We start from the raw sequence: 26,486 nt of genomic DNA on the forward strand, positions 1-26,486 counted from the left end.
GGCCTTCAGAAAGAAGGTTATAGATGCCTACGAGTCTGGGAAGGGATTTTAAAAGATCTCCAAACAATTTGAAATCAATCATTCGACTGTCCGGAAGATCATCTACAAGTGGAGAAGATTCCAAACAACTGCCAACTTGTTCAGGCCAGGCTGCCCCAGCAAGTTCAGCCTGAGAGCAGACCGCAAGATGCTGAAAGAAGTCTCTAAGAACCCCAGAATGTCATCATGGGACCTACAGATAGCTCTTGCCACTGTTGATGTCAAAGTGCACGAGTCTACCATTAGAAAGAGGCTGCAAAAATTTGATCTGCATGGGAGGTGTGCCAGGAGGAAACCTTTGCTGTCCAGAAAGAACATCAGGGCAAGACTAAAGTTTGCCAATGAACACCTCAGCAAAGACCAGCACATCTGGAACAATGTGCTCTGGACAGATGAGTCAAAGGTAGAGCTATTTGGCCACAGTACCAGAAGACATGTTTGGCGAAAACCAAAGAGAGCATTTGACCACAAGAACCTGATACCAATTGTAAAGCATGGTGGTGGAAATATTATGGTTTGGGGCAGCTTTGCTGCATCAGGGCCTGGGCAACTCACCATCATATAATCCACTATGAATTCTTCATTGTACCAGAGGGTGCTTGAGGATAATTTGAGGCCATCTGGCGGGAAGTTGAAGCACAACCGAAGGTGGGCCTTGCAACATGACAATGACACTAAACATACCAGTAAATCCACCAAGGAATGGCTGAAAAGAAAGAAATGGAGGGTTCTGGAATGGCCAAGTCAAAGCACGGATCTAAATCCCATCGAGATGTTGTGGGGGGATTTGAAACGAGCTGTGCATCCAAGAAACCCCTCAAACATCACACAGCTGAAAGAATTCTGCATGGAGGAGTGGGCAAAAAATTTCTCCCAGTCGATGTCAGAGACTGGTAGACAGTTATAAGAAACGCCTACTTGAGGTTGTTTCTGCCAAAGGGGGCAATACCACCTATAAGAGCCAAGGGTGTACTTACTTTTTCCACATGCGAAATTTGCATTTATGTTTATTTAAATTATACAATGGACTACAAAATGTAAATGTTTCATGATATTTGTTATATTATATCACCTTTATCTATCAATATTGTTGAAATGAAGATCAAATAGCTGTATGTTGAAATATGTTGAAAAAGTCAAAACTTTACATGGGGTGTACTTACTTTTTCACGTGACTGTATACATTTTTATCAGAACACAAAATATATGTTAAATGGTTTATGTGATCAAGTAAACGTCTATCTCATGACAGCACAAATAATGGAATGAAATAATGGTTTATCTGCTTCGTGTTCATGAAAAACCTCGAAAAGGATTTTCATACCAATTAATTTGGGTTTATTCATCCTTCACCCTCCCCTACCTCACTGATCATGCTTGAACTCAGAAACTCATGTCTAAAACTGAACTTTTACCCTTTTGGTTGGTTGTCTTCGGAGAGTTCTCTCCACTTTCTTGCAATATAGTGAGGTAAGTAGACAAATTCATTTTCCCATTTAACCAGTGACCAACAAATCATCAATAGCACCCCTTCACCTTGTATTTCTAAATATTATCATCATTCACAGTAATATTCATGAGGTCATACAAACAATTATTTGTGATAGATTTTAAATATATGAATAAATGAGATATCTTACAGCCTGGCTATATTCAGGAGCTTGATTATTACTTCGTAATGATAGTTTTTTGCATTTCATTTCTCTGAATAAGTTAATTCCTCTACGATTATTTGAGAGTGCAGTGTTGTTTTTAATGTGCATTTCTTTAATTCAGTTGGGGGTTCCGTGGACCACTTGTAGCCTTTACCTCGTTCGCATTTTAGTTCCCATCCTAAAATAACCTCAGGGCATGAGGCCCACCACAATGTGTTTCCTGGCATCTCGCAAGACCATGCAGAACAGGAAGATTACCCTTTCCCCCTATGGTCATTCATGAGTCAGCTGAGTTTCCACAACCTCTCGGATGTTAGCCCAGTGTCCTCACCCCAAGTTCTAACCACCTAAAGAGGTATTAAACACGGTGTTTTGGAAGGTTTAATTGATAGTTATCATTCAGACCAGGAAAGCTCATGCTTTTTTTTTGTATACAAAGTCTAGGCTCGTGTAAGCGCTAAAACAAATATCGTTTTGTTCACAGACTCAATGCCAATTGTGTCTCTCACTCATTTATTTACTGCAGTGATCACAGATGCTGAGTCATGCATGCCTCATGTCTGATATTTTCTTTTTCATATTGCTCTCTTCTCTAAAGTTTGGGATAAGTGATTAATATCACAAAGGATAGTAATTTATGCCCACTTCAAGGATTAAGATCACTAATAATACGACAGTCAGATTATCTACACTAAGGTAAGACTTTTCAGGATTCTAAGTTAAAAATGGGGAACAGCTGGACATTTTCACATTCTTGTGCTTCATCACCACGTGTCTTGTTTTGTGCAAAGATGCTCCTTGAGAACAATAATTGGATTATTCTTGCACAGTTTGTGATGCTCCAGATGTAGGAAGTCTGATATTATCTTCCTCCGATTGACCATTTCTCAGTTGCTTGCGCTCAAGACTTGTTGTTTCTGCAAAGGCCAGATTATATGAATTACAATGAAAAACTTACACATACAGGATTATCAAAACAATATTGGGTTTAGAAAAGGAAAACTAATACGAGTGTGTATTGATTTTAGCACTGCTTTTGAAATGTATTACAAATAATTATGATATAAGCACCTGGGGTTGCAATGAAATATAAAGTATATAATGAGAGTAAACAAATCAGCAGAGTGTATCAGACACATCATGACTCATTCAGATAAAGAACAAAAACGTTTAGTATTTTGATCATGACTTGTGCATTTATTTTTCTTACCATTATTTCGTGCATTCGGAGATGATGATGATGATGACAGCAATCGCAACATAAGTCATAATTATAAGAAGAATAACATTGTCTGGGTTGTGCTGCGGTGGAATTGAAGTAGTACTTGTGTTTGTGGATTTGGATTCACCTGCGAAGATTGAGGAGTACAGTTCATACATGCTTGGTAGTTCGTCGTGTGTTTGATGATACTAGTGCACCTGTTCCCTATGGGAGCAGCAGGAAGGGTCATTCCTCTATAGGTCATTTCGATTACAGTAGATCTAGGGTCGGGCCTCAAGAACATCGGGGATGTGTTCAGTTACCAAGTTTCTTGTAGAGAGCTCACCAACTGGTTTAAGCATTCGAGCAAGCGCTCCATTCAAAACCGTTCATAAGGAACGGCTGGCTTGGCAAGCGCTAGCTAGCTGCATAGTACAAATGAACACACCCCGGGTTTTCTCCATTTCAGTTTAGTGTTAAACAGCAGGAGCGATTGTTTCAAAAGATAATCATACGTGTTTGTGGTTTATAATATTTGTACTTCTGGTACGGGTGCCCCACAAAATGCCACGATAAGCTATTTATGCACGTTAACACGGCATTTGTTCAAGGAGGAAAACCCACTTGGGGAGACAGGATATCATTAGTATTAATATGGATATGTCATAACTTAAGTATGCTATTAAATTAGTGTTGTTGTTAATTTTGTTATTAGAAACGGCCTTAGAAAAACGCCACCATAAAGCTATCTTAACATGGATATACAGCTCAACATGCAACCCTTTTAGTGGGGAAAAACCCCTTGCGGTGGGAGTGCGGGGGGGAGTTAAATCGCTACAACCTCCATCGTGTGACCCAGTTGTCTCCCTGTCAAGTTTGATTTTGATTGGATAAGTAACAAAAACTCAAAATTGAGTTTGGTGTCTGACTGTTTGGTGTCTGACAAACAAAATTTGGTGTCTGACTCAAAAAATCAGTCAGACACCAAATTGCATATTTTTGTACGATTTATACCATGATTGTTGTTGTTGTTGTAATCATTAATTTGACTCAAAACCATTTGTAAGACAGGAGGAATGTATGAAAGAAATTTCTTGGGAATTAGTTTTTACAGGAGCAATTACGAGCATTTGAAAATGTACAAAACAAATGAGGAAAGGTTCACCTGTGACAATGAGATTCACCCTGATATATGCATCTTGGAAAACACCATTGATAGAATAGTAGGTCCATTCACACTCGTACACTCCTGAGTCGGATAAGTGAAGATCCTTGATAGTAATGGATGCGTCTCCTTTGGTCAAATCTCCAATGAACTCCACTCGCTCGCATCCGTCATAAACAACTGCATTTGTATAATGTTTAATCTGTGGATTCAGAACAGCCAAGCACAGTCACCTTTTATATCACAAGTTCCACAACAGTTTAATGCCCTCCAAACCCTCTAGGCCAATTCCATTAAGTGGAAGAAGTTTAAACCATAAAGTTACCCCTCACCCACCAAGAATGGCACTTACAAGCCACCCTCTGCCCGTTCTCCCCAACCCCTCTCCCTCCACCTGACTCCTCTTACTCTGATTTCCTCCCAATCCCAATTGTTGCCTTCACACCTTTCTCCTCGCACATTTCCCATTCACTCCTTTCTCGCAACTTTCCCTGATGAATTAATTCCATTTCTCAGTTATAAATTACTTCATTTTCCATCACTTCCATCATCTTGTGGACATAGATGACTAATGTACTTACTTATTCAGTCTTAATAATAAGGCATTCCTTGCAATTCTCCAAACTAGTTAGAAATGTACACCATCATATAATATTAAATTTCAAAGTTTGAGAGAGTATTACCAATCATTTAAAATACCATAATAACTTGAGTATAAGCCACACTTTGCCAGGTATATCTGATCAAAATTAGGGGTGCGTATATTATCCACGAGAACATTTATTTATTTATTGCACACAAAGTCCAGGCTCGTGGAAGAGCTAGACCACAACATATTAGGATGCAACAGAACAAAAGGAACAGCAGAAAGAGGGGTAAAATACTGACAACAGGGATTAGAGACAAAATAGAGGGAGATGGAAAAACAAGGGTTGCGGGTAACAATGATCAGGAATAAAAATCTGAAAAAAATAGAGGGTGGGGAGAGGTTCATGGTTAAACGGGGTAAGAGAAGATCATGGTTTTGGATAGGGGTAATGAACAGCTGTCTTGAAGACGTGGAGAGGAGAGAGAAATGAGATTAACAGGAATCTTGAGAGGAATGAGAGCGTGTGTGGTGATTTTTTTATCGCTCTATTGTGCCTAAGCCTTTGTAGCTATATAAAAGTAACAGGTCAGGAGACAACAATGGTTCACGAGCGAGCGGTATTCAATGACAAAGGTAAAAAGCGACATTGAAAATATATAAATAGGAATGTATTATCTGTTATGAGACTAGTTAGCTACACAATACCGAAAATTCGGTTTGATTCCAACAACTTTGAAAATTTGACCTTTGTGACCTTGAAATGTCAAAACGAAGGTTACTGACCTTGAAATGAGATAGAAAATAATGTATAATCAGTTATGAGGTTAGTTAGCTACACAATACCGAAAATTCGGTTAGATTCCGACAACTTTGAAAATTTGACCTTTGTGACCTTCAAAGGTCAAAGGTCGAAGATTCTGAAATTTGTTGGAAAACTTGTATTTCATGATGTATGTGATAACATAAGATCATGTACGACATTTCACCCTATCAGGAAGCGAACAATGTAATAAAACCATAAAAAATCGACTTTTCTAAATTTAGTGACCTTGTGACCTTGACCTTGGGGCGAAAATGAAAAATCGAGCTCTGTGGGGCTAGACACATGACATTGGCCTAACCAAATACCGAAACCCATGTCAGATTCCACCAAACCCCTCGGAGAAGATGTAGCTCGAAATCGATTACCCCCTAAAAAGACATTTTTTGGGGCGTGGCTCCGCCCACAATGGGCACAATACGCCCACTTTAGGCAGGACACAACTAGATCATGATATCAACCTCCCACCCAAGTTTCATCAAGATCGGATGATATCATCGGGTAGTTATGCTGTGGACAGACAGACACACACCCATGACGAATATAGTGGTCACTCTGTTTGATAACTCGTGAACCAATACTAAATGTTCCCTGATTCAATTCTTCTGTGGGTGCAGGGAAGTGTTTTTGGCCTCCACAAAAACATTGACCAGGCAATGCCAGGTACCCTTGTTAGTATGGAATAAATAGATGATACCAAACACCTTCATCTTCAATTGTTTTCATATCAAGATCTGCTGTTATTATACAGTATATCATCAATAGTTTACAATGTTTGACTGATGAAACACATCGATGAATAGTATTTTAATAATTTTATGCCATTTTGATAGTTTGGTAAATTCCTGTTTATCTCACCACGTTTGTGTCGTCCATAAACGTCCACTCAAAGTCCAGGTCTTGCTGTTGTTCTGGCGGAGAATGGCAAGGGAGTGTTGCCATACCACCGACCACCCCATTTTGTTCATAATAGGCATCTGGATTTTTTGCCCAAACATTGCTCCTTTCTCTTGCTGCATCGTCCATGGAATGACAATGGCATACAAGCATGAATCAAAACATATCAGGTAAAAGTCCATCACTTACATCATGCTAAAGTCATGCACACATTTGCGTTCAAGCAAAACAAGCTTTACTTGTGAAAAAGAACCAGATTATGTTCCTGGTTTGACATCTTGACTCAAGAATACCATCCGATGGTATGACCGTATTATTAGCAAAGAATTTGTCAATTTACACAAGAAATGTCAACAAGTCACTTTCGGCAAGTCTCAACCAAGTCTTAAATCTTTGAGGGCAAGTCTCAAATGAAGTCTCCAATCAAGTATTACTTCACCTTGTGCCAATTCCCACATTTATAAGGAGTACAAGATATCAAGGAATTAAGACACAGGTTTTTATTTGTCAACTTCATACAGTGGACATTTTTTTCTTTGTTCCAAGCAAAAATCTATTTATGTTAAATTTACTTCTCATATTTAGTGTACCTACTTGAACAAATGTACATTAACCCAGTCAGTAACCTCAGCTTGTGTTTAAATTGATTACACATAGAACCACAGCATTCAATGTGGGAAAGGAGATTTTAATAATTGACTTGTATATTTATTATGTACTAGCCGAAACCCATGGAACATCCAAGGAAGGGAAGATGTGGTGTATGGATAGAGTGTACCATTATGGATGGCATAGGGGATTTGCTTGTCCAAGTAAGAGTTAGGAAGAAAGATGAGCATGAAGAGTGCATATATGAACAATGATCGCCGACACCGGCACAAATGCATGCTCTGGATTGTCCACTCAGTGGACGGCTTGCTTTCGCCTTCGCCTGTCCAATCAGCGGACGGCTTGCTTCGCCTTCGCCCAGCAGAAGCCAATACGATGGCGTCGTATCGGCAGTTAATCGGATGCTTTTGGGTCCCAACGTCGGCTAATTCAGATTTTTCGAGTATGGCTGTAAGTGATAAACAAAGAGCGCGGTTCGTAGATCGTAAATCCATTAGTGCCGTGGGCATCGGGTCACTGGGTGCGGCGTAAAAGGGAAAACAAAGTCGAGTCCTTAGGCTATTATTATATAGACTAGCCGAAACCCGTGGAACATCCACGGAAGGGAGGATGTGGTGTATGGATAGAGTGTACCATTAATGGATGGCATAGGGGATTTGCTTGTCCGAGTAAGAGTTAGGAAGAAAGATGAGAATGAAGAGTGCATATATGAACAACGATCGCCGACACCGGCACAAATGCATGCTCTGGATTGTCCACTCAGTGGACGGCTTGCTTTCGCCTTCGCCTGTCCAATCAGCGGATGGCTTGCTTCACCTTCGCCCAGCAGACACCAATACGATGGCGTCGTAAGATGGCGTCGTATCGGCAGTTAATCGGATGCGTTTGGGCCCCAACGTCGGCTAATTCAGATTTTTCGAGTATGGCTGTACGTGATAAACAAAGAGCGCGGTTCGTAGATCGTAAATCCATTAGTGCCGTGGGCATCGGGTCACTGGGTGCGGCGTAAAAGGGATAACAAAGTCGAGTCCTTACGCTATTATTATATCGATGTTAAATTATACCTCGTGTTGGCCTAATGGTTAGGGTGGTGGGCTTGGGATCCTAAGGTCCTGAGTTTGAATCCTGTTCAGCTGTTGAATTAATACCAGGTGGGTTGACTAAACCAGTCATCCTTCCGAGGTCAGCGAAATGAGTACCAGCATACTGGGTCCGCTCTCAAGGAGGTTGGTGGCAGGATTTGCACTCCAGCCGCTGTAACAACACCACATTTAACACACACGGTGGTGTGCGTCAGGATTGTGCTGAGGAGTCGTCCAAGGACGCAGCAATGTGCTGATCCAGCGTACGCGCCTATATGTATGTACAGTCGCGTGAAAAAGTAAGTACACCACGTGTACAGTTTTGACTTTTTCAATATATTTCAACATACAGCTATTTGATCTTCATTTCAACAATATTGACAGATAAAGGTGATATAATATAACAAATATCATGAAACATTTACATTTTGTAGTCCATTGTATAATTTAAATAAACAAAAATGCAAATTTCACATGTGGAAAAAGTAAGTACACCCTTGGCTCTAATAGGTGGTATTGCCCCCTTTGGCAGAAACAACCTCAACTAGGCTAACCCCCGCTCTTGCAGGGAAAATGGCCTTTAAAATGCCTGTTGTTGTTGTGTTTTGTTGCCCCCTTTGGCAGAAACAACCTCAAGTAGGCGTTTCTTATAACTGCCTGCCAGTCTCTGACATCGACTGGGAGAAATTTTTGCAAACTTCCCAATGCAGAATTCTTTCAGCTGTGTGATGTTTGAGGGGTTTCTTGCATGCACAGCTCGTTTCAAATCCCCCCCACAACATCTCGATGGGATTTAGATCTGGGCTTTGACTTGGCCATTCCAGAACCCTCCATTTCTTTCTTTTCAGCCATTCCTTGGTGGATTTACTGATATGTTTAGGGTCATTGTCATGTTGCAAGGTCCACCTTCGGTTGAGCTTCAACTTTCCAACAGATGGCCTCACATTATCCTCAAGCACCCTCTGGTACAATGAAGAATTCATAGTGGATTCTATGATGGTGAGATGCCCAGGCCCTGATGCTGCCCCAAACCATAATATTTCCACCACCATGCTTTACAGTTGGTATCAGGTTCTTGTGGTCAAATGCTGTCTTTGGTTTTCACCAAACATGTCTTCTGGTACTGTGGCCAAATAGCTCTACCTTTGACTCATCTGTCCAGAGCACATTGTTCCAGAAGTGCTGGTCTTTGCCTCGGTGTTCATTGGCAAACTTTAGTCTTGCCCTGATGTTCTTTCTGGACAGCAAAGGTTTCCTCCTGGCACACCTCCCATGTAGATCAAATTTGTGCAGCCTCTTTCTAATGGTAGACTCATGCACTTTGACATCAGCATTGGCAAGAGCTACCTGTAGGTCCCGTGATGAAATTCTGGGGTTCTTAGAGACTTCTTTCAGCATCTTGCGGTCTGCTCTCGAGCTGAACTTGCTGGGGCGGCCTGGCCTGAACAGGATGGCAGTTGTTTGGAATCTTCTCCACTTGTAGATGATCTTCCGGACAGTCGAATGATTGATTTCAAATTGTTTGGAGATCTTTTTAAATCCCTTCCCAGACTCGTAGGCATCTATAACCTTCTGTCTGAAGGCCTCAGAGAGCTCTTTTGATCTAGGCATGGTGACGCCGCACATTTCAACAACAAAGAGCAAACCAAACGAAATGTCTGAGGTTTAAATAAGACAGGTTCCTCCATGACCCTCTCTAATGATGTTCTAATCATTTGCACCTGAGCTGGTGCACCTGATTCTAATTTTAGGTTTTTGAAGTAGTGATAAATGTAGGGGTGTACTTACTTTTTCCACATGCGAAATTTGCATTTATGTTGATTTAAATTGTACAATGGACTACAAAATGTAAATGTTTCATGATATTTGTTATATTATCTCACCTTTATCTATCAATATTGTTGAAATGAAGATCAAATAGCTGTATGTTGAAATATGTTGAAAAAGTCAAAACTTTACATGCGGTGTACTTACTTTTTCACGTGACTGTATATGTATATATATATATATATATATACAAATACAGTCATATATATATATATATATAGATATATATATATATATACATATTGTTACAGACACGACTTTGATGTTATGGTGGGCCGAGCGGAATGGCCGCCGTGTCCGCACAAGTTACCCGATTATACTCGAACCTTGGCCGAGCCGCGCTACGCTAGATCAATGAAGGAAAAGGACACAACGGCTGGGATTAAAATGACACGACACCAGGGATACGGTTCTCAAGACCTCCGGAGGAGGTTATAATATGGCGGAAGGTTAGATTACAGGAATGAGAGGGACAGCATAGAAAGATAGGCACTTAGACACACTTATCTTATTCCCGACAGACCACAGATAAACAGGACAAAACTGACTCACACGGGGATTGATGGCAAGGAAAGCGGGCAGTCGATGGCTCAAGGTGCACTCTTGGCTCAAGGACAGAATCGACCCGGTCCGGTCCAAAGATGCGGGGAGGTATCGTCGCGCTGGGGGTGGCGTCCTTTGCTCTCCGTGGTTCAGGCGCATCTCCCTTCACATCCGGTAAGTCGCTGCGTATCTCCGGCGGGGAGTGACACGCCCTCGGCTCGTTTGCTCCGCCCCAGATGGAATCGGCCCGTTGCTTCTCATTGGGTGCGGGGGGTTACCGGCTCCGCCCTTGACGAGGGGCCGACAGGCAGCCCCTTCGTGGTAACCCCGTCGGCGCACATGGGTAATGGCGGCTAACCGAGCCGGAGTGAGGACGCACACTCCCCGCGCGCGCCGTTGTTGTAGTTGTTGTAGTTGTTGTTGTAGTTGTTGTTTGGGGAAGAAGATGGGAGGAGGTATGGGAAGGTCCTAAACTCACTACTGGTGCCATATAATCACATTCTGGTGCAACGAAGAGTCAGAATTAATGGAAACGAGTCCTTAACTGACATAGACTAAGAATAACTAGCAAGATGTCCGAAAGTTGTCTACGTGAGATGCGGTGGACCTGGGCACGACATTTAATGGGGGGAAAAGGGGAAGGTCGGTTCTACAGAGTGTTGTTTACAGGCAATGGGACTAGGGAATGGGGGATTGGGGATAGTTGGGGAGTATTGGGGAAATAGGGGAATAAATATATATGTATATATATATATATATATATATATATGTATATGTATATATATATATATGTATATATATATATATATATATATATATATATATATATATATATATATATATATATATATATATATATATATATATATATATATATATATAGGGGGTTTGACATTGAAGAAAATGAAACGTATAACTTATTAACTTCATTCGCTGTCGTGATATAATTTACCATAAGGAGCTGATTGATATGTGAGGTCATCTGACTTTTGGGTTGTACGAGGTCCATATCTGTGTAATACAACAACAACAACAACAACAACAACAACAACAACATGCATTTTAAGGCCATGTTCCCTGCTAGAGCGGGGGTTAGCCTTGCGGTCCCCATGACAATCTTCTCCATTTTGCCCTATTTTCTGCATCTCTCCTTGTTAACCCCCTTGCCCGCATTTCTTCATCCACCATCTTTAGCCAAGTCTTTCTCGGTCTTCCCCGTCCTCTACTTCCTTCTACATTAACTTCTATCACTCTTCTCAACCAGTCACTTTCATCCTTCCTCAATACATGACCAAACCATCTCAATCTGTTCCTCTTCACAGCATCAATCACAGGCAATATTCCCATCATCTTTCGCAATTCATCATTTGTCTTCCTCTCTCTCAACGATACTCCGCACATCCATCGAACCAATTCGCATTTCCACCCATTCCAGCCTTCGTTGCTGCTCTACATTCATTACCCATGTCTCGCTCCCATAAATCATAACACTTCTCACACATGCAGCATACACCTTTCCCTTCAGCTTCAGCGACACTCTCCTCCTCATCAGCACGCCACTCAGTTCCCGAAACTTCTTCCATGCACATCTCACTCGAGCAACCGTTACCGAGTCTGATCCACCTTCTCCATTCAGCATGTCTCCGAGGTAGCAAAATGTTTTCACACCTTCCAGCTTCACGCCGTCTCCAAGATCCAACTCAACATTTCCTCCATCTGCAGCTCCCTCTGTGCACACCTTACATTTGAATGTAGCTGCCACACTGGTTAATGACCCTCTCAGACCACTACATTTTTGATGAACCCACTCAGCACACATTGTACATTGAATGGAGTTCACTCCGACACCCTTCCTGCACACAGCACACGGCCACTTCCCAGTTCTTTCCATCTCACCACATGCTTTACCACTTGCCATCACCTTTGTCTTTCCGATATTCACCTTCAGACCTTTTGTCTCCATACATTCCTTCCACTTGTTCATCTTTTCCTTCAGTCCATCCATACTTTCCGCAATCAACACCAGATCATCTGCATACAACAATTCCCACGGTAAACCCTCCTTTACGGTCTGAGCCAGCACCTCCATCACAGCTACAAATAGTAGTGGACTTAGTACCGACCCCTGATGCACTCCCACCTTCACCTCAAACTCACCACTGTTCCCGTCCTTCGTCCTTACAGCTGTGCGTGCTCTTTTGTACATTGCCATCACTACTCTGATCAACCATTCCTCCACTCCTAACTTCCTCAATGCCCATGTCAATACTTTGCGTGGAACCCTATCGAATGCTTTCTCCAGATCAACAAACCCAAAAAACCAACTTCTTCCTCTTATCCATGTACTTCTCCTGCAACTGCCTCACAATGAAAAGCGCATCTGTCGTTCCTCTTCGTGGCATAAATCCAAACTGCATTTCGTCGATCTTCACTTTCTTCCTTATCCTCCTCTCCAACACCCTTTCCAATATCTTCATTCCATGCTCCAATAACTTTATCGCTCGGTACGGGCCACACTCCAGAGGGTCACCTTTCCTCTTGTATAGAGGGACGAGGGTACTCAGTTCCCAATCCACTGGAATGCGGCCTTCTTTCACCACCAGATTACATATCTCTGTCATTCTCTTCACACCCCAACTTCCTGCTGCCTTCAACATATCTCCCACAACTCCCATCGGCCCTCCCGCTTTTCCACTCTTCATTGCCTTTATCGCTTCCTCAACTTCCTTCTCAGTTATCTTCTCTGCCGGTCCTAAAACTGGGTTACTCTCTATGTTGCCATCCCATTCATTCTCTGTATTCAACAGCATTTCCATATATCTTTTCCATCTTCCTTTAATTCCATCTGGGTCGACAACGATTTGTCCCACTTCATCCTTCAAGCAACTCACCCCCATCACATCACACCTCTCTTTCGCTATCTGCTTTGCAATCCTGAATACTGCTTTCTGACCCTCTTCCAAATCCAAGCATTCTCCGAACATTTTCCTACATGCCTCCTGCGCCTTTGCTACCTCTTTCTTTGCAGCCTTCCTGGCTGCCTTATAACTTTCATGCTCTGCTGTTTCTGCTCCCGTACCCTTCGCCTTCTGCCACTCTTTGAACTTCTTCCTCTTCTCGTCAATCCTCTTCCCAACCTCAACATCCCACCACCATGTTTCCGAGTGCCTCGGTGGTCCTTTTGTCCATCCACATACCTCACCAACGGCTCCCAACAGACTAGCTTTCATTGACATCCAACCACTTTCAAGCTCAACCACATCATCCTCTACCCTACTCAGCCTCTCTTTTAATGCCTCCCTTACTGTCACCTCTTTCAACCTCCACACCTTCATTCTCGGTTGGTACTTCACCCGCCGAGCTCTCCTCGCACCTTTCACCCTTATGTCGCAGACAACCAAGTGGTGCTGTGAAACAGCCTCCTCCCCCGGGATCACCTTTGTGTCCCGGAGGTGCCCCCTATCTCGCCGACGCACCATCAGGTAGTCAACGGTTGTCGTCGACCCACCTGACGTGTATGTAATATGAAGGCTAAATCTTGAACGTTTTTTGAAATATTGCGTACACAAGCCAAGTTACCGAGATGGTTGCATTGGCAACCTAATTCAGCCAATCACAGCTGCAATCTAATCAGGTTGAGGTAATGCCATGAGGAATATATATCTGCAATATGAGAGCAGAATTTTCAATTTTTTTTGGAATATCACGTACACAAAAGTACGTGGACAAATGATCGGTCAGTCGGTTGACCTGTTGATTTCAATGTCCCCCATCTCCGACCTTGCCGGAGGGCGGGCGGGGCCAATTATTGACGATGTTGTGATATAATTTACAATTAATGACGAAGTTTAAATAATCCAAGTCAAATGAGGTTTACATAATCGCAAAATCATTTTATAGGGTTCGGACGTGCACAGGGCTAAGTATCCCCGATTTGACAAGAATGTCGATGGCATGGCTTGAATAGAGCTTTGCTACTGTTGGTAAGACTGGTGCTTGCCACTTGGACATGGTGTGTCCTGTGCTGTCTGGAGAGTGGACACTCCCTTTAACCCCAGTGCAGAATGGTATGCGAGCTGGTGGCTGTGAGCGCTGACGTCATGCACATGTGCAGTATACACATACAAAGTATATGTCGTCATTAACCGAACTGCGCCCAACTGAAAATCATTTTCCATTTATTTTAAACCCCATTTTAATTCAATCTTTACTCAATGATTATTTTCCGAACATTGTGAACAATCCTGATAAACTCAACAAGTCGCATTTAAGTTGCAAGTCCCAAGCCCGAGTCTCAAGTCAATTCTGTCAAGTTGCAATTTTTTGTAACTCGAGTCCAATTCGCCGACTCGAGGTCCCAATCGATTTACGAATAATGTCCTAAACTCCTTTTTTCTTAAAAGTCAATGTATGATGTTGGTGCAGTTCTAGTAATCTATATTATAATCGGCGAAGGTGATTCTGTCTGTCTGTCTGTCTGTCTGTCTGTCCGGGGTGTGGCTTACTCCGTTTGCAGGGTAGCTCCACCCATTCCTCCACCCATTCTTGGAGAGGCTTCATGTAAACAAATATCCACCATTTTATTAACTAGAATAGCTTTGAGGCCTGTTTAGTTAGGCCCGTGCTGTCTTTCTCTCTCACACAGGTTTATTTCAACTCAAATTCGATATATCATTTCATTTTTAACAGACACTAACATAGTTTTAGACTCGGTTGAAAAAAAACGGGAAGAAAATCCGATGAAAGTTTCCGTTTATAGAACGAAATGAATTCTCAGAGGCCTGTAAAATAAAGCCCATTCATTGAGTCACCCTCACGATTTTATATCGAATTCACCATCTGATTTAATTTTTATCAATGGTTTTAGACTCGGTGTCAGAAATAATTGAGAACATTCACGCACGCACGGGAAAATGCAGAGATATATTTTTTAAAATCGTGCCATGATGATACACGAAAATACACCACCTAAAATAACAGTCGGGGAAAATGTCGACATATATTAAAAATTCGCTTTTTCTTTTCCGTTAAGATATTGTTGTGGATATGAGGATTGTGTTTTTTTTTTATTGTTTTATTGTGGACCCTCCTTCCTCCAGTTGTGTATAAAGGTCAAAGGTCGTGCTCGTAGTTATTTCACAAGCACCCACGTAGCCAATAATAGATTTCCTCCTTGCTGACAGTTATTTCCTTATTCTGTGTAGTAGGGTAAGGCCTTGTCTTCCATTAATTTGACACTCCATTGCACTGCATTAAATAAGGTAGATCCCTCCGACATGGCATCTTCAAAGTGCCAGGTTTGCCAGGTTTGCTGCAATTGCCAACTGCATTTGGGCGGTTTTCTTCATTCGCCATTGCTGCCCTTTGGCTGGGGCTAGCTCGAATCGCCCCAAAACCACCATTAGCCACGAGGTAAGGTCGGGGAAGAAAGGCGTGTCTCCACCTCGTCATAGAGGGGAGGAGTGAACCAGCCCTTGCCGACCAACCCAGAACGAGGGGTTGGCTTTAGAGGGCGGAGAGAGAACGTTTGGGGGAGGTTCGCAAAAGGGTCAAGGGTGGGGCTTATATAACCCGCGGGAGACGCCCCCAGTAGAGTCGAGGAGGGAGGAGATCAGATGACAGACAAGCCTGAAGAGAGTCCTGCGAGTTTGTGAGAGAGGGAGAGAGAACCCGTCACGCCAGACCCCCCACCAGCAGCGTTGGCTCCACCAGGCAGCTCCGACCCGTTACCCCACGCAAACCACGGGATCGGTGGCATCGGCGGCCGTCGAGGTTCAGCCCGACGTCCCGTGCGGGATCAAGCTCCAGCCAGCTCCGTGCCTTCCTCCCCCTCCAGCCATCCACCTCCTGCCATTCCTGTCATCATCCCTCGTGTGAGTTTGCTCGTTGTCCGTTTTGTGTGTCTTGTCCTGGGGTATTAATTAAGACTGAATAGGTAAGCTAGAGTTTTCACTGTGTCCTCCTGGTCCGTCCCTCTTTCTGCTTTATTTTATTATCCTTCCTTCTCCTTGGTTTATTTTGGTTGTAAATAGTAATAAATTATATTCGTATTTCAAACCTTTTTTTGTCTTCTTCTTCTTCTTCTTCACATCCGTCGTCTTTGTCTTTTCCAAATTGAATATCTGTGGCACGATTTGGCCCACGTTTAAGGAATCGGGTCTTAGTCATTGTTAATAGTTCGGGTCGCGGCCGCCATCCACTCAGCAATCCATTAACATCTTATCCGCGGTCCGTAACAATATATTACTTTTCCGTTTGATGACAGTCGTCACAAAAACGTCAACAATGATGCCGACATATATTTCTTCGTTCTTATTTCATTCAACATTATTATCCGGAAGTAAAGGTTCACGTGTTCATTTCACGTGTGAAAAAACAAACTCCATTTCACGTGTGCATGGACGTGTCATTCACATTTGTAAAATATATAAATTAACAGACAGGAAATTGCTGAGAGATATTTCTTCGTTTTTATTTTATTAGTTACGAGCAGAAGTACCCAGCATTGCCGGGCAGGGGAAGGAGGAGGGAGGAGGGAGGAGGGAGGAGGGAGGGGCACATACACTTTAAACATGTATATACATGTGGGATGTGGGATATATACATGTGCCGTGGGACATGTGTAGGTGTACGTGTGTGTGTGTGTGTGTGTGTGTGTGTGTGCACGCATATGTGTCGGTGTACATGTGTGTGTACATGTGTGTGTGTGTGTGTGTGTGTGTGTGTGTGTGTGTGTGTGTGTGTGTGTGTGTGTGTGTGTGTGTGTGGGGGGGGTAGGGGGATGTGTGTGTGTGTGTGTATGTGTTTATATATGTGTGTGTGTGTGTGTGTGTGTATATGTGTGTGCATGTGTGTATGTGTGTGTGTGTGTGTGTGTGTGTGTGTGTGTGTGTGTACACATATGTGTGTGTGTGTACACATATGTATGTGTATGTGTATGCATGTGTGTCGGTGTACATGTGTGTGTACATGTGTGTGTGTACGTGTGTGTGTGTGTGTGTGTGTATGTATATATATATATGTGTGTGTGTGTGTGTGTGAGTATGTGTTTATATATGTGTGTGTGTGTGTGTGTGTATATATATATGTTTGTGGGTGTACGTGTGTTTGTGTGTGTGTATGTGTGTGTGGGTGTGCACGCACATGCATTCACATGTTATCAGAAGTAAATACATTGTGTAGATTACATCATTTGCGCATCTGATAAATTGCCAGTAACCATTTTGTGAAACTGAATGTGCAGGTGCAGCATCTAACTCAATATGTCGAAATGTCACACACGTCCATGCCCGTGGGATTCCCACGGGTGACCCCACTAGTCTTTACTATAATTAACCAAATGTCTGTCTGTCTGTTTCCAGGTACCGCAAAAACGGCTGAACCGATCGCAACTAAATTTTGGGTGGGTAATCCTGGGACCGCTTGGAGTAAAATAGGCTTTATTGTTTTTCCAATTTTTTTTCCCAATCTCCCAATTTTTCCAATTTCCATTTTTTCCCAATTTTCCAACTTTTCCAGTTTTTCCAAACACAATGGAATATTATTTGTCTTACTATAATTCACCAAATGTCTGTCTGTCTGTCTGTCCAAGGTACCGCAAAAACGGCTGAACTGATCGCAACAAAATTTTGGGTGGGTAATCTTGGGACACCCTGGAGTAAAATAGGCTAAATTGTTTTTCCAATTTTTTCCCAATTTTCCAACTTTTCCAGTTTTTCCAAACACAATGGAATAATATTTACCAATATGAACAGTGATGTGGCTTTTATTGAAATTCTACAAATACTGTTTAGATTTTGATGATTTGCGTGTGATATGATTCAACGGATGTTTATATAAATCGTTTAAAACAAAAAAAGCCTTCAATTTCTGATATTTTGCCTTTTCATTTGGGCCTCACAATTGAAGCCCCGCCCGTAGGACGGGTACCGTTGCTAGTATTAATTAATTTAAGTTTAGCCTTAAACTTCAAAAGGAACCCAATTCATCAAGATTTGAGCAGAAAATAAAATTATTACAAGAAGTTAATTTAATCTTCAATACTCACACAGACATGAAATCAGGAAAATAAACTGGCACATATACACAACTATTTTGTACCTCAGCAATTCACATGCATACTTAGTATGCATCTATAACATAATTACAAGAAGAGAAACTCACCCAATAAGAGCAAGACCAATAATGTTCTCATGTTGGATCTTCTGCAGCACACACATACACATACATGAGGCACAGCAAAAAAGATGAAAACTTGAAAAATGTATTTGGAATAAAAATGTTTTTGTAGAGAAATCCACTTCATGAAAATATATTTTCAAATAAAATGTCACTCATAACTCAATCCCAATGATCATTGTGCCCGCCCCTCCGACAAAAAATATGAAAGCTAAATCTTGAATATTTTTTGAAATATCACAGACACAAGCTATGTTACCGAGATAGTTGCCATGGCAACATAATTCAGCCAATCACAGCCATGATCTAATCAGGTTGACATTATGTCATGAGGAATAGATATCTACAATTTGAAAGTAAATGTTAAATAGTTTTTGAAATATCGCGAACATAAAAGTGCACGGATGGATGATTGGTCGGTTGGACGGAGCTCATTTTGATGTCCCCCCCCCCCCCCCGTCTCCGACCTTGTCGGAGGTGCAAAGGATAAAAACACATTTTAAGAGTCATTTTTAGTCAGGTGTGATGCAGGGAAGGGGTCGGAGAGTCGCAGGGTAGAGGGGAATGGATGAGGAGAGGAGAGGAGGAGAGAGATTTGGTAGGAGAGAGAGGGGGAGGGCAGGAGAGGGAGAGGGAGGGGAGAGGATGAAGGAGAGGGGGAGGAAGGAGAGGGGAGGGGTGTGGGGAGGGGGGGGGTTGAGGTCTTTCAATCACATTTTACATTATGTGGAATTTCCATGGGTCCTTGCTCCTGCACTGTTTGCCACAGGATTATAACCTCCTCTTTCCTCATCCATTCTTCAACGGAATCTACTACATTTAAAGTAAATCACAGATTTACACTTTAAACAGCAGATAAACATTTTGTAAAATACACATGTAGTAAACATTCATACTGCCTTCACCATGCCAGGCAACACAGACCTCATTTGGTGCACAACAGAAATGTATTCTGAACTGCTTTCTGCTTTGAATCGATTCTGCCTGATGCTTTGAAATCATCGGCTACGCAACAGAAGGAAGATTAAAAGTCCGTTTGGCTTGAGTACAGGGAAAATAAAGACTTAATATTGATATTGATTGCCTGTAAAACCTCCAATAAGGTAAAATGTGTATGTCGCATGATGCATGTGCACATTTACAGCAAAGTGATGTATCATGTAATTTGTAAAATAGTGAAGATTCGCAGGAAGAATTTGTCATGACAAACTATAAAAAGAGACCACTTCCTGTGTTTACGACAGTACTGTATTCAGATGTCTAATATGTAAAAAAGCCATATTTGATACTTTTTCTGTATTAAATGCTTTCTGCTTTGATCTATCAACCACATATCAAAAGTGAGATTAACAGCGCATCTTTCTGGCCTCAATACAGCACTGAAATAACGATATATTGTTGCCTGTAAATATAATAAAGTAGGATGTGAGTGTTTGGTCGATTGCCTTATTGCATACATGTACAATCATCAATATGTAATGCATGTCAGTCAATACAGGTGCCTCATTATGTGATGAATATTAACGGAAAAGGAATAAGTTGTGGTGCTATATTTTCCACACGTCAGCATTGCACGTGTAAGTTTTGTTACAGGCAAAATGTAACTGGCCACGGGTGTGTGTGTGTGTGTGTGTATGTGTGTATGTGTGTCTGTGAATAAAAGAGAGAGATAGAATTTTGAGGAACACAAATGAAAAAACGAGGTGTGTGTGTGTGTGTGTGTGTGTGTGTGTGTGTGTGTGTGTGTGTGTGTGTGTGTGTGTGTGTATGGATGCATCACTCTGTGAGGGTGATGCAATCACCCTACAGGTAATGTGCCATTGTGTATAAAATGTGGTAAAAATTGGTAAAAGGTCAAGGTCAATGGCATCCACAATATGAAAAAAACAAAACACCTGTTAGGCCACAGTAAGAAAAGGTATCAACCAAATTTGTTATGCACAACATTCAATAATGTAATTTTTTTTTGCTGAAACAGACTTTAACCATCCCAGCGACTGTGATGTTGAATTGGAGTCGAGACAAAGTCGTGACGGAGTCTCAACAAATGGCCTTTATATGTTGCAGGCCTTCTCATCAAAAATGCATTTTGTTCTACAAATGATAACTTTCATCGAATTTTCTTCCCGTTTTTTGCAAACGAGTCTAAAACCATGTTAGCGACTGTGAAAAATGAAATGAGATATTGAATTGGAATTGAAATAAAACTGTGAGAGAGAGTAAGAAACCACGAGCCTAACAAAAGAGGCTTCAAAGCCATGCGAGGAAACAAAATGGTGGAAATGTGTTTTTGAAGCCCCTCCCAGACCGGGTGTAGCCACAACCACAGACAAACAGACCGACAGAATCACCTACAGAGAATATCATATACCAGTGGGGTCACACACACACACACACACACACACACACACACACACACACACACACACACACACACACACACACACACACACACACACACACACACGGGGGAGAGTGGGTCACATGCACACATGGGAGAGAGTGGGCCACACACACACACACACGCACACACACACACACACACACACACAGGGGAGAGTGGGTCACACACACACAAGGGGGAGAGTGGGTCACACACAGGGGGAGAGTGGGTCACACACACACACACCCCACACACACACACACACACACACACACACACACACACACACACACACACACACACACACACACACACACACACACACACACACACACACAAGGAGGAGAGTGGGTCGCACACAGGGGGAGAGTGGGTCACACACACACATGGGGGAGCGTGGGTCACACACACACGGGGAGAGAGTGGGTCACACACACACGGGAGAGAGTGAGTCACACACACACGGGAGAGAGTGGGTCACACACACACGGGAGAGAGTGGGTCACACACACACGGGAGAGAGTGGGTCACACACACACGGGAGAGAGTGGGTCACACACACACGGGAGAGAGTGGGTCACACACACACGGGAGAGAGTGGGTCTCACACACACACACACACACACACACACACACACACACACACACACACACACACACACACACACACACACACACACACACACACACACACACACACACACACACACACACGTGGGAGAGTGGGTTGAATGAAAGAAACATTCTGACTATATAAAGAATACAATTCAAATGGAAACGTCCCTGGGAAAACGTCTTTTGGGCAGTGTATAAGAACATTACCTTACACCTTTGTGTCCTGTGAAAACCAAAGTTACTCTTTTGTTACAGCATACAAAATGACATTTAAAAAATAAAGATTTCAAATAAACTTCTTTGAAGTGTACGTGCACATAGCTTATAAAACAAGAAAGAGCAATCGAAGACCATAGAATTATAACCAGGCTAAGTCACATTTTATTATTTCTTTCCCCGTTTTTCACGTTTTTCACGTTTTTCAAAATATTTTTCACGTTTTTCTCGAAATGACTAAAATGTGACTTAGCCTGGTTATAATTCTATGGTCTTCAATTAGAAATTGCAGACCTTCGCCAGGATGTATTTTCAGTGGTTTTAAAGGCTTTTGTGTTAAAACAAATATGGCGGCCGAACGACATGACCGATGATGTCATCATTATATCTTTCCTAAACTAATTTATTCCTTGATTATGCTCAAGAAATTTCATCTTGATCGGATGAAGTTTTGTACTTGTCGAATTATGACGTCATAATGGAGGCACCTATGACATCATCATTAGCATATTTTATTGCCCATGGAGAGTTCTTTACAATGAGCCATGTCTCAATTTTTTTATTCAGCGCTTTCAGAGATATAGAGGTGCAAAGTTTTTCGAAGATGGTGGCCGAACCACGTGACCTATGACGTCACAATTATCATTTTAAAAAATCTACAGGTGGAGTTGAATCTATGGTGAAAGTTTCCTGTCAATCGGACCAACGGTTGCAGAGAAAATCATATTTATTCTGTGCGGACAAACAAACAGACAAACAAACAGATAAACAAAGAGACAAACGGACTCAAATCCATTAAGCTCTCCTCAGGTGAGCGTAATAAGAAAGAAAAACAAGCGTTACGCCTGGGTCCCCCGTCGGTGAAGTGATGCGAGTTGACAAAGTGGAAGACGCAAGGCGGCCATCTTGGATTTTGACGTGGCGACCCAATTTTCAATAGCTTTCTCCCTTCAGCGTAGATACACCCACACACCAGATTACAAGTTAGTAGTTCGTTTATTTTTCAAGATATTTTGCTCACAAGGTTCAGACATATATAAGGTGGTGGCCATCTTGGATTTTGACGTGGCGACCCAATTTTCAATAGCGTTCTTCTTTATGCGTATATACACCCACACACCAGATTAGAAGTTAGTAGTTCGTTTATTTTTCAAGATATTTGGCTCAAGGTTCAGACATATATATAGTGGCGGCCATCTTGGATTTTGACGTGGCGACCCAATTTTCAATAGCCTTCTTCCTTATGCCGAGATACACCCACACACTGGATTAGAAGTTAGTAGTTCGTTTATTTTTCAAGATATTCCGCTCATACGGTTCAGACATACATGGCGGCAGCCATCTTGGATTTTGACGTGGGTTGCACCCGCACACCAAATTAGAATTCGGTCCTTCGCTTACGCACGCACGTACATACGCACGCACGAACGGACGCACGGACGGAGGGGAAAACCACAGACCACAGTCCCCCTCTTGCTCCGCGGTGCGACCGGGGACAAAAATCTCTGGGCAATTTCCCGTCTGTGTTTATTTATTTTACATATGTGAATTACATGTCCATGCACACGTGAAATTGAGTTTCTTTATTAATCCCGGATGTGAACACGATTCAGCCTTGAAAACTGGTGCGAAAACAAAACAAAACAAATTATTAAAGATTTCACGAATTTAATTCCTCTAGCGTGGAAAACGCATCTTCTTTGGGCGGTGTCTAATCGCTCCGAACGAAACAGGCCTTACCTGGTTTCCTTAGGTGGAGTCGTCATCAAAATGTACCTTTGTTTCTTCAAAAAGTAACTCATGATAGAAGACGTGTTTATTCAGTCGTAAAATGCGCATCATAGGGCATAGGCCTATGGGACCCTGACTCTTCTTCATTTTTAAACTTGAAAGTATCGAAAACTTTTCGCTTTACAAAGTAAAAATAGATTCAAACCAAACGATATGAATAAATATGGTATTCCATAGTTAGTTTACATTATTATGTACATGTTTAATTCCAAGGTTGGAAGAGTTGACTCACTTTAAATAAACTCTGTATATACACCCCAGGAATATGTAAAAAATATATAATTAAACGTTTGTGTTTGCGACTGTGTCTGTGATTGTTAATTACAATGCATGGAATAAATCATAGCTAGCTCTCTGATTGTCTGCAAGCATGCTCCTGCTCCACCACCACCAAGCTTACCGAGTACAGTGAGGAGCTGAACGTAGTAAGCATTGAATGTATAAGTGATGTAGGTATAGTACAAGAAGTAATGAAGTCAGGTGATCACCAAGAGGAACAACGTCAATGCAGTTTTGAAGTCTTTTCCATTTAACTTGTTCATCAAGTTTACAGTTGACCTCCCTTACCGCATTTTTACTGCAAGTCTATATCAGAGATTCATTTCCTTCATGCGTTTGTGACGACCACAAAGAGAGAGAACCGGATAGTCGTGTTTTTGGTTCATTTATGAAAGGTTGCAAGGCGTTGTCTATTTTTAGGTTCATGACGATTGTGCGTTTGTGAACTACAGATGCAAAGGTCGCGTGATGTGAGACGCAGTAGGCATCTCACGAAAAATAATTATACAACTACAGAAACAACAAAAGTGCAATGTTATAAAAAAATGTGAAAAGGAAAAATGAAATGTATATTTAAAAGGCATAAAAAATGAACGCACAAATAGTCAGGTTCACTATGTTTTTTCGTTCAAAATTTTGGTAGATTAGCAAAACTATACATTTTTGGAATATTCAGAGCATGAGGAATCCAAAAAGTAATGTTTACATTTGCGTAAACACCTTTGCGAAAATGACACTCAGGACAGTGATGAAGATCTGTAAAAGCATATTCCTGAACGGTGTAGACCTCGTAGATCCTGTGTATAGGACTTATAGTTCAATCTGATACTACCTATAACTTCCTATAACAACCTATAACTTCAAAGGACTTGCAATATCATGTATTATGTAATACAGTTATATCACAAATATAAAGACAATGGTTTTCAATTACCTTTGTTTGTTGCTTTTCTATAATCCTGAGCACTATTTTGAGGCCTTTATTGGATTCCTTGACCCAGAAAACATAGGATTAGCATATTTAATTAAGTCTCTGGGTTGACTAGAAGCCGAGATCGCGCAAAATATGTATTTGATGGCGGCCATTTTCAAAATCCAAAATGGCGGCCATGCAGGTGTCTGTGCAAATGCCAATTGATTTTCAGATTTTCCATGCTCTGAATATTCCAAAAATGTATAGTTTTGCTAATCTACCAAAATTTTGAACGAAATTATATTTGTTAACATAGTGAACCTGACTAAAAGCAGCAAAGATGACACACACAATTCCAAGAATGTAAAAGCTGCTCAACAACTCCAGCATATGTGACTCATCGGGAGGTTTGTGCAATTCATACCAAATAAACAAGATAAATCGGTTTTGAAAAGACAATGGCACCCAAGGCCTGGCAATAAAGAGTAAATCAAACCAAGGAAGGTTCAATGCAGGAATGACTGAAACACCGACCCGTCCACAACTCCTCCGGATCAGAACGCATGCATGCGCGCATATACAGTGGGGCAATGACATATTAACCCATTGGATAACAAGTTTCGTAGTCCCCTCCTTGGAAGTGGAAAGGAACTGCATAATTGAACTGGGTAATGATTATTAATTAAATAAATGCATTGTTCCCACTTCTCACAGTGCACATTACCAAAATAATCCGAAATGACCTGATTAACATTTTTTGTACCGGTAACAATACACCTCTCAAAATGGATAATACCCATCAGTTTGCATTGCTCGTTGACAAGACTGCCACCTCCAAGTGCAACACTAGATCCACTTGTAAATACATTTAAAATACAACTTGTAAATACTTGTAAATACATTTGAGCCTGATGGAATATAATTTTTTTAAACCTATTACATTCTGCTAATTTAAAGTTTATTAAATGCTGCATTTGGATGTGACAATCACTTGCAAAAATATGAAAACCCGATCTCTTGCAAAATCTGAAAATCACTTGCAAAAATATGAAAATATGAAAAAACAATCATTTTCATCCAGTGTATACAATAATTAATATACAGATTCAAAATTTCATACCTGCCTTAAAGTTCATCATTCTCCTCATCGCCTACATCATTATCATCTTCAGATACTTCTAACCCTTCTTCATCCATTGGGAGTGCAACGTTTTCACACTTTTTACACTGGCACAGATCAGTGCATCCAAGTCTAAGGGAGGCACAACATGACTTGTCGGCATCCACAGAATTGCAGTTGGATCCCTTACACCTGCAGAATGCAAGCTCTAGAACACTTTCAGGAGCTGGAGCTAAATCCATCCAGTCGATAGAAAGCTCACCGCCATCCATCTTCCATCTATTGCCTGCTGGCGAAGGAAGATCTTGTTGTTGTAGCAGGCTTTGCTTGTATACTAGGGCATGCCCGTACTATATATATGCCCGTACTATATATCTATCTAAAATTATATCCCCCCCCTCTATTTACATGAAATGGTTTGGTCCATTCGCAACGCCAAAGCGAACGGCGAACGGCTTGCGAGTACAGTGACAATCCCCCCCCTCTATTTACATGAAATGGTTTCGTCCATTCGCAACGACCACAGAACCCCCCCCTCTATTTACATGGAATGGTTTGGTCCAT

At 41.7% G+C, this 26,486-nt stretch overlaps 1 protein-coding gene across 5 annotated transcripts; it reads right to left on the reverse strand.

The window, feature by feature from the left end:
- Window positions 1–2,904: 2,904 nt before the first annotated feature.
- LOC137413535 (CXADR-like membrane protein) lies at window positions 2,905–26,007 on the reverse strand. 5 transcript variants are annotated; one of them, XM_068098958.2, is made up of 5 exons: window positions 25,923–26,007; window positions 18,591–18,631; window positions 6,328–6,482; window positions 4,061–4,262; window positions 2,905–3,043 (listed from the first exon to the last, which is right to left on the reverse strand). In XM_068098958.2, the coding sequence occupies exons 2-5, from the start codon at window positions 18,619–18,621 to the stop codon at window positions 2,907–2,909; spliced, it is 525 nt and encodes a 174-aa protein (XP_067955059.1). In that variant the 5' UTR covers window positions 18,622–18,631; window positions 25,923–26,007; the 3' UTR covers window positions 2,905–2,906. The 5 variants fall into 5 exon arrangements, with proteins under 5 accessions (XP_067955059.1, XP_067955060.1, XP_078625608.1 ...); XM_068098959.2 differs by having other exon boundaries at window positions 25,927–25,951; XM_078769482.1 differs by lacking the exon at window positions 25,923–26,007 and adding an exon at window positions 24,011–24,272.
- Window positions 26,008–26,486: the final 479 nt, after the last annotated feature.

This window comes from Myxine glutinosa, unplaced genomic scaffold, assembly GCF_964187855.1.
Source record: "Myxine glutinosa unplaced genomic scaffold, kmMyxGlut1.1 SCAFFOLD_2716, whole genome shotgun sequence".
NCBI classification, from domain to species: Eukaryota; Metazoa; Chordata; class Myxini; order Myxiniformes; family Myxinidae; genus Myxine; species Myxine glutinosa.